General features: G+C 46.2%; 1 protein-coding gene across 1 annotated transcript in view; it reads left to right on the top strand.

The window, feature by feature from the left end:
- Positions 1-273: 273 nt before the first annotated feature.
- Positions 274-10474, top strand: part of LOC142923260 (cell division control protein 45 homolog) — a 48139-nt gene continuing 37938 nt past the window's right edge. The window contains exons 1-3 of the mRNA XM_076064285.1: positions 274-564; positions 5924-5983; positions 8490-8582. Of these exons, the coding sequence (XP_075920400.1) occupies positions 514-564; positions 5924-5983; positions 8490-8582 (204 nt within the window). The 5' untranslated portion in view covers positions 274-513. The remainder of the gene's footprint in view (positions 565-5923; positions 5984-8489; positions 8583-10474) is intronic.

Genomic DNA, 10474 nt, shown 5'->3' with positions numbered 1-10474 from the left:
AAATCTTCCGGAAGACATTTTAAAGTTTTTATGTCAATGCGAAGATTCAGAAGACGTCTTCTGGAAGATTAATTCAAAAGTTACCTCTACCGGAAGATATTTTCCCGTTTTAATGTATTGATTCAAAAAATATTCCGGATGATAGCTTCCGGAAGAAGTGTTCTTGTTTTTATTCCGCGGAAGTCGTCCAGATGACGTTTTCCGGATGACGTCTTCCCATCGTTAACCTCAGCGACCAAATTGCCGCCGCCCTATTGGCCGGCTCACCCCATCAACAGCCCCCACCCTCCCAGTTTCTGACCAATCAGCTCGCGTCTTGCTGCTGTTGCTCAGGGGGCAGGGCAGGGCAGGCGAGAGGCGGGGCTGGGTGGTTTTTGGCGCCAAAATTCGCGATCGATCTCCGCGGAGCGCGAACATCGCGATCGGATTGATGCGTTTTTATCACCGATTTAACGATAAACATTAAAGCGTTTTGTGTTTTAAAAGCTAACAATTAGCTGCTCACTTGCGACGATGTTTCTGTCGGATTTTAAGAAGGAGTTCTATGACGTGATCTGTCGTGAGGTAAAACAATTTCCATACATCCACACAGCGTTACCATCACATTACCATAACTTTACCTCACGCCGTGACTTATTAGTATTGTTGTGTGTGGTAAAATCTCCATACATCCACACAGCGTTACCATCACATTACCATAACTTTACCTCACGCCGTGACTTAATAGTATTGTTGTGGTGTGTGGTAAAATCTCCATACATCCACACAGCGTTATAATCAGATTACCATAACTTTACCTCGTGCCGTGACTTAATAGTATTGTGTGTGTGGTAAAATTTCCATACATCCACACAGCGTTACCATCACATTACCATAGTTTTACCTCACGCCGTGACTTATTAGTATTGTTGTTGTGTGTGGTAAAATCTCCATACAACCACACAGCGTTACCATCACATTACCATAACTTTACCTCACGCCGTGACTTATTAGTATTGTTGTGGCGTGTGGTAAAATCTCCATACAACCACACAGCGTTACCATCACATTACCATAACTTTACCTCATACGCCGTGACTTATTAGTATTGTTGTGGCGTGTGGTAAAATCTCCATACAACCACACAGCGTTACCATCACATTACCATAACTTTACCTCATACGCCGTGACTTATTAGTATTGTTGTGTGTGGTAAAATCTCCATACATCCACACAGCGTTACCATCACATTACCATAACTTTACCTCACGCCGTGACTTATTAGTATTGTTGTGTGTGGTAAAATCTCCACACAACCACACAGCGTTACCATCACATTACCATAACTTTACCTCACATACGCCGTGACTTATTAGTATTGTTGTGTGTGGTAAAATCTCCATACATCCACACAGCGTTACCATCACATTACCATAACTTTACCTCACATACGCCGTGACTTATTAGTATTGTTGTGTGTGGTAAAATCTCCATACATCCACACAGCGTTACCATCACATTACCATAACTTTACCTCACGCCGTGACTTAATAGTATTGTTGTTGTGTGTGGTGAAATCTCCATACATCCACACAGCGTTACCATCACATTACCATAACTGTACCTCACACCGTGACTTATTAGTATTGTTGTGCGTGTGGTAAAATCTCCATACATCCACACAGCGTTACCATCACATTACCATAACTTTACCTCACGCCGTGACTTAATAGTATTGTGTGTGTGGTAAAATCTCCATACATCCACACAGCGTTACCATCACATTACCATAACTTTACCTCGTGCCGTGACTTAATAGTATTGTGTGTGGTAAAATCTCCATACATCCACACAGCGTTACCATCACATTACCATAACTGTACCTCACGCCGTGACTTATTAGTATTGTTGTGTGTGGTAAAATCTCCATACATCCACACAGCGTTACCATCACATTACCATAGCTTTACCTCACGCCGTGACTTAATAGTATTGTTGTTGTGTGTGGTAAAATCTCCATACAACCACACAGCGTTACCATCACATTACCATAACTTTACCTCGTGCCGTGACTTAATAGTATTGTGTGTGGTAAAATCTCCATACATCCACACAGCGTTACCATCACATTACCATAACTGTACCTCACGCCGTGACTTATTAGTATTGTTGTGGTGTGTGGTAAAATCTCCATACATCCACACAGCGTTACCATCACATTACCATAACTTTACCTCACGCCGTGACTTATTAGTATTGTTGTGGTGTGTGGTAAAATCTCCATACATCCACACAGCGTTACCATCACATTACCATAACTTTACCTCACGCCGTGACTTATTAGTATTGTTGTGTGTGGTAAAATCTCCATACATCCACACAGCGTTACCATCACATTACCATAACTTTACCTCACGCCGTGACTTATTAGTATTGTTGTGGTGTGTGGTAAAATCTCCATACATCCACACAGCGTTACCATCACATTACCATAACTTTACCTCGTGCCGTGACTTAATAGTATTGTGTGTGTGGTAAAATCTCCATACATCCACACAGCGTTACCATCACATTACCATAACTTTACCTCACGCCGTGACGTATTAGTATTGTTGTGTGTGGTAAAATCTCCATACATCCACACAGCGTTACCATCACATTACCATAACTTTACCTCACGCCGTGACTTATTAGTATTGTTGTGGCGTGTGGTAAAATCTCCATACATCCACACAGCGTTACCATCACATTACCATAACTTTACCTCACGCCGTGACTTAATAGTATTGTTGTGGTGTGTGGTAAAATCTCCATACATCCACACAGCGTTACCATCAGATTACCATAACTTTACCTCGTGCCGTGACTTAATAGTATTGTTGTGTGTGGTAAAATCTCCATACAACCACACAGCGTTACCATCACATTACCATAACTTTACCTCACGCCGTGACTTAATAGTATTGTTGTGGTGTGTGGTAAAATCTCCATACATCCACACAGCGTTACCATCACATTACCATAACTTTACCTCACGCCGTGACTTAATAGTATTGTTGTGGTGTGTGGTAAAATCTCCATACATCCACACAGCGTTACCATCACATTACCATAACTTTACCTCACATACGCCGTGACTTATTAGTATTGTTGTGGTGTGTGGTAAAATCTCCATACATCCACACAGCGTTACCATCACATTACCATAACTTTACCTCACATACGCCGTGACTTATTAGTATTGTTGTGGTGTGTGGTAAAATCTCCACACAACCACACAGCGTTACCATCACATTACCATAACTTTACCTCGTGCCGTGACTTAATAGTATTGTGTGTGTGGTAAAATTTCCATACATCCACACAGCGTTACCATCACATTACCATAACTTTACCTCACATACGCCGTGACTTATTATTATTGTTGTGGTATGTGGTAAAATCTCCATACAACCACACAGCGTTACCATCACATTACCATAACTTTACCTCACGCCGTGACTTATTAGTATTGTTGTTATTATGGTAGTGTAGTGGCATAATAGTGTATAGAAGTGTATATAGTATAGGGTTGTGTATAGGAGTGTAGTCCAGACTAGTGTATTGAAGTGTATAGTGTAGTGTATAATAGTGTTTTGTAGTGTATAGTGTAGTGTATAGTAGTGTATTGTGTAGTGTAGTGTATTGTAGTGTACAGTCTAGTATATAATAGTGTATCGTAGTGCATAGTGTAGTTTATAGTGTATAATAGTGTATTGTAGTGTACAGTGTAGTGTATTGTAGTGCATAGTGTAGTATATAGTAGTGTATAGTAGTGTATAGTAGTGCATAGTGTAGTATATAGTAGTGTATAGTGTAGTGTATAATAGTGTATAGTATAGTGTATAGTAGTGTATTGTAGTGTACAGTGTAGTATATAATAGTGTATAGAAGTGCATAGTGTAGTGTATAATAGTGTATTGTAGTGTACAGTGTAGTGTATAGTAGTGCATAGTGTATAGTGTAGTATAAAGGAGTGTATAGTGTAGTATGTAATAGTGTATAGTAGTGTATAGTAGTGCATGGTGTAGTGTAAAGGAGTGTCAACCCCTAGGGTTCAGCTTTATATATTTCTAGAGGGTATTTGATGTTTGAGGTTCATACAGCGAAGAGGAGAGCAACAATAGCCAGATTTTGTGTTTCTCCCTTGCGATGGGACTTTGTAGGATGAACGTTGAGATTTATAAGTGGAACGGGGTGTAAAGTGTAGTGTATAATGTAGTGTGTAGTGTATAATGTAGTGTGTAGTGTAGTGTGTAGTGTATAATGTAGTGTATAGCGTAGTGTATAATATAGTGTAGTGTGTAGTGTATAATGTAGTGTAGTGTGTAGTGTATAATGTAGTGTATAGCGTAGTGTATAATATAGTGTGTAGTGTATAGTGTAGTGTATAGTGTATAATATAGTGCAGTGTGTAGTGTATAATGTAGTGTATAGTGTAGTGCATAATGTAGTGTATAATGTAGTGTGTAGTGTATAATGTAGTCTATAGTATAGTGTATAATATGGTGTAGTGTATAATGTAGTGTATAGTATAGTGCAGTGTATAATGTAGTGTATAATATAGTGCAGTGTATAATGTGGTGTATAATATAGTGCAGTGTATAATGTGGTGTATAGTGTAGTGTGAGTGTATAATGTATAATATAGTGCAGTGTATAATGTAGTGTATAGTGTAGTGTGAGTGTATAATGTATAATATAGTGCAGTGTATAATGTAGTGTGTAGTGTAGTGTATAATATAGTGTAGTGTATAGTGTATAATATAGTGTAGTGTATAATATAGTGTAGTGTGTAGTGTATAATGTATAATATAGTGTGTAGTGTATAATGTAGTGTGTAGTGTAATGTATAATGTTGTATAGTATAGTGTATGATAGTGCAGTGTATAATATAGTGTAGTGTGTAGTGTATAGTGTAGTGTATAATGTATAATATAGTGCAGTGTATAATATAGTGCAGTGCATCATATAGTATAGTGTATAATATAGTGTGTAGTGTATAACGTATAATATAGTGCAGTGTATAATATATTGTGTAGTGTATAATGTAGTGTGTAGTGTATAATATAGTGTGTAGTGTATAATGTAGTGTATAGTATAGTGTGTAGTGTATAATGTAGCGTGTAGTGCAGTGTATAATATAGTGTGTAGTGTATAGTGTAGTGTATAGTGTAGTGTATAATATAGTGTGTAGTGTATAATGTAGTGTGTAGTGTATAATGTAGTGTATAGTGTAGTGTATAGGATGAACGTTGCTATTTGTAATGGTTATACGGGGTGAGCAACACGTGTCTTGATTGGTCTATAATGAAGTAGGCAGCACCGATAAGGGGTTTGACAGGCGTGGGAGTGGCGAGGTAAAATGTGGGTACACCATGGGACAGCTCTAAAACGTCTCACACCCTTTATGTCGACTCAGCCTTAAGATATAAATATACACACACAGTAACTACGCGGTGCATCGCCACTAAGGGAGAGACAAAGGCGGCCGGGCGTGGAGATGCTGGCCACCCACCCCCTCTGTGTGCCACATTGCTGGTAGCTGCTGCTGCTGCTGCTGCTAACAGCACTTGTTCCTACAGCCCTGCGAGAGGCTACACGGGGGATCTTAGTCATTGTTTGCACTTGGCCCTAGAGCCTGTGCGGGCTATACGGGGGACATTTGTCTGTACCTTTGCTTGATGTGTCACTCGCTGCACTTGGCCCTACATCCTTCGTGGGCTGTATGGTGGACATGCGTCTGTGCATTTGTATGTGTGCCACTGATTGCACTTTCCCCGATAGCCCGTGTGGGCTATACGGGAGACCTTTGTCTGTACCTTTGTCTGAGTGTCACTGACTGCACTTGCCCCTGCAGCCTGTTGAAAGCTACACGGGGGACCTTTGTCTTTGTTCCGAAACAGAGGGTGCTCATCGTGCTGGCTGTGGATGTGGACTCTCTCTGTGCCTGCAAGATCATCCAGGTAGCCACACTCACACCATCACACCACTGAGGCTAGGAGATGTTGACTACCTCGCCTGGCATGCAGGAGGTCGTGGGTTAGATCCTGACCCTGACACCACAGTGGCTAGGAGATGTTGACTACCTCGCCTGGCATGCAGGAGGTCGTGGGTTAGATCCTGACCCTGACACCACAGTGGCTAGGAGATGTTGACTACCTCGCCTGGTCTACAGGAGGTTGTGGGTTAGATCCTGACCCTGACACCACAGTGGCTAGGAGATGTTGACTACCTCGCCTGGTTTACAGGAGGTCGTGGGTTAGATCCTGACCCTGACACCACAGTGGCTAGGAGATGTTGACTACCTCGCCTGGTCTACAGGAGGTCGTGGGTTAGATCCTGACACCACAGTGGCTAGGAGATGTTGACTACCTCGCCTGGTATACAGGAGGTCGTGGGTTAGATCCTGAAACCACAGTGGCTAGGAGATGTTGACTACCTCGCCTGGTCTACAGGAGGTCGTGGGTTAGATCCTGACTCTGACACCACAGTGGCTAGGAGATGTTGACTACCTCGCCTGGTCTACAGGAGGTCGTGGGTTAGATCCTGACCCTGACACCACAGTGGCTAGGAGATGTTTACTACCTCGCCTGATCTACAGGAGGTCGTGGGTTAGATCCTGACCCTGACACCCACAGTGGCTAGGAGATGTTGACTACCTCGCCTGGTATACAGGAGGTCGTGGGTTAGATCCTGACTCTGACACCACAGTGGCTAGGAGATGTTGACTACCTCGCCTGGTATACAGGAGGTCGTGGGTTAGATCCTGACCTTGACACCACAGTGGCTAGGAGATGTTGACTACCTCATTTGGTCTACAGGAGGTCGTGGGTTAGATCCTGACACCACAGTGGCTAGGAGATGTTGACTACCTCGCCTGGTGTACAGGAGGCGTGTGTTCGATCCCGACCCTGACAATGCCTGCTGCTGCTGTCTATGCGGAGTCTGTGTCTCTCTCTGTCTCTCTCTATCTCTCTCTGTCTCTCTGTCTCTGTCTGTCTCTCTCTGTCTGTCTCTCTCTCTGTCTGTCTCTCTCCCCATGGTGGTCACTGTGTGAATGTCTCCAGGTCCTCCGGTTTTCCCCTCCACATTTAGAATCAACGTCACCACCACCACCACCACGCGTTCAGAGGATTTGGCTGCTGCTCTATGGTTCTATCTTGGTCTCTGTGGGTCTCTGTGGGTCTCTGTGGGTCTCTGTGGGTCTCTGTGGGTCTCTGTGTGTCTCTGTGGGTCTCTGTGGGTCTCTGTGGATCTCTGTGGGTCTTTGTGGGTCTCTGTGGGTCTCTGTGGATCTCTGTGGGTCTCTGTGGATCTCTGTGGGTCTCTGTGGATCTCTGTGGGTCTCTGTGGGTCTCTGTGGGTCTCTGTGTGTCTCTATGGGTCTCTATGGGTCTCTATGTATTCTCTATGGGTCTCTGTGTATTCTCTGTGGGTCTCTGTGTATTCTCTGTGGGTCTCTGTGGGTCTCTGTGGGTCTCTGTGGATCTCTGTGGGTCTCTCTGCGTTCAGAGGATTTGGCTGCTGCTGTGAATGTCCACGTGGTGATGATGATGATGACATCAGCCACGTGGTGATGATGATGATGATGACATCAGCCACGTGGTGATGATGATGACATCAGCCACGTGGTGATGATGATGATGGTGACATCAGGCACGTAGTGATGATGATGACGACATCAGGCACGTGGTGATGATGATGACGACATCAGCCACGTGGTGATGATGATGACATCAGCCACGTGGTGGAGCTGCTATCATTGTGATGGCCACGTCGCCGATAGGAGATCTACACAGCAGTAGCTCAAAGGGGCCTCACCTGGTCAATAAAAATAGTTTTGTTTGCATGGTTTGTTTCGTTCAGATGTTGCTAATGCTACTACTACTGCTGGTGACGATACTGCTGCTGATGATGATGATTATGATGTTACTGATACTGCTGCTGATGATGATTATGATACTGCTACTGCTGATGATGATCATGATGTTACTGATACTGCTACTGATGATGATTATGATGTTGCTGATACTACTACTGCTGATGCTGAGCTTGCTGCTGATGATGAGCTTACTGCTGCTGATACTACTACTGCTGCTGCTGATGATGTTACTGCTGCTGATACTACTACTGCTGCTGCTGATGATGTTACTGCTGCTGATACTACTACTGCTGATACTACTACTGCTGCTGATACTACTACTGCTGCTGATGATGATGTTACTGCTGCTGATACTACTACTGCTGCTGATGCTACTACTGCTGCTGCTGATGATGATCTTACTGCTGCTGGTGCTACTCCTGTTCCTACTGCTGCTGCTGATGTTGCTGATGCAACTACTACTGCTGATGATGACGATCTTATTGCTGATGATGATGACGATGATCTTGTTGCTGCTGCTGCTGATGATGATCTGACTGCTGCTGCTACTGCTGATGATGATCTTGTTGCTGCTGCTACTGCTGCAGGCCCTGTTCCAGTGTGACCAGGTGCAGTACACTCTGTTGACTGTGTCAGGGCTACGCGAGTTGGAGGAGACGTTCGCTGAACACAGAGACCAGGTACTGCTGATGCACACGCTCACCAGACACGCTCACCAGACACGCTCACCAGACACGCTCACCAGACACGCTCACCAGACACGCTCACCAGACACGCTCACCAGACACGCTCACCAGACACGCTCACCAGACACGCTCACCAGACACGCTCACCAGACACGCTCACCAGACACGCTCACCAGACACGCTCACCAGACACGCTCACCAGACACGCTCACCAGACACGCTCACCAGACCCCCTCACCAGACACGCTCACCAGACACACCAGACACGCTCACCAGACACGCTCACCAGACAGGCTCACCAGACACGCTCACCAGACACGCTCACCAGACACGCTCACCAGACACGCTCACCAGACACGCTCACCAGACACGCTCACCAGACACACCAGACACGCTCACCAGACACGCTCACCAGACACGCTCACCAGACACGCTCACCAGACACGCTCACCAGACCTCTCACCAGACCCCCTCACCAGACCCGCTCACCAGACCCCCTCACCAGACACGCTCACCAGACACGCTCACCAGACACGCTCACCAGACACGCTTACCAGACACACCAGACACGCTCACCAGACACGCTCACCAGACACGCTCACCAGACACGCTCACCAGACACGCTCACCAGACACGCTCACCAGACACGCTCACCAGACACGCTCACCAGACACGCTCACCTACTCTACTCTCCGACTTGCCCACCTACTCACACAATCAACCGGTCAGTCTCACTGACTCACTCAGCCACCCACTCATCCAAACACCCAATCAATCGTTCACCCACTCACTCATCTACTCACTGACGCACTCAGCCACCCACTCAGCCACTCTCTCACTGACTCACTCAGCCACCCACACATCCACCCACTCAATCACCCATTCACTCACCCACCCAATCAATCGTTCACCCACTCACTCATCCACTCACTCACCAATTCACGCATCTACACTCCCACCCACTCGCTCATCTACTCACTGACCCACTCAGCCACCCACTCAGCCACTCTCTCACTCACTCACTCACACACCCAATCTCTCATCCACCCACTCACTCACCCATTCACGCGAACACTCTCCCACCCACTCAGCCACACACTCAGCCGCCCACTCATCTACACACTCACCCACTGACCCACTCATCCACTCATCCACTCACCCACTCGCCCACTCAGTCGCCCACTCACTCACCCACTCACTCGCCCACTCACTCACCCACTCACTCACTCATTCACCCACTCACTCACCCACTCACTCACTCATCCACTCACTCACTCATCCACTCACTCACTCATCCACTCACTCACCCAATAACTCACCCACCCACTCAATCACCCACTCACTCACGCACTCACCCACTCACCCATCCACTTACCCACCCACTCACCCATTCACTCACTCACCCACTCACTCACTCACCCACTGACCCACCCACTCACCCACCCACTCACTCACCCAATGACCCACCCACTCACTCACTCACCCACCCACTCACTCACCCACCCACCCTGCCACTCACCCACTCACTCACCCAATAACTCACCCACCCACTCACTCACCCACTCACTCACTCACTCACCCACTTACCCACTCAATCACCCACTCACTCACCCACTCACCCACCCACTGTCCCACCCACTCACCCATTCACTCACTCACCCACTCACTCACCCACTGACCCACCCACTCACCCACTCACCCACCCACTCACTCACCCAATGACCCACCCACTCACCCACTCACTCACTCACCCACCCACTCACTCACCCACCCACCCTGCCACTCACCCACTCACTCACCCAATAACTCACCCACCCACTCACCCATTCACTCACTCACCCACCCACCCACTGATTCACTCACCCACTCACCCACCCACTCACTCA

The sequence above is a fragment of the Petromyzon marinus genome, unplaced genomic scaffold (assembly GCF_048934315.1).
Source record: "Petromyzon marinus isolate PM22_M1 ecotype Great Lakes invasive population unplaced genomic scaffold, UKy_Petmar_22M1.pri1.0 PM_Scaffold_37, whole genome shotgun sequence".
In the NCBI taxonomy this organism is placed as follows: Eukaryota; Metazoa; Chordata; class Hyperoartia; order Petromyzontiformes; family Petromyzontidae; genus Petromyzon; species Petromyzon marinus.
The sequence above is the reverse complement of the archived record's forward strand: the minus strand, read 5'-3'. Positions and strand labels throughout refer to the sequence as shown.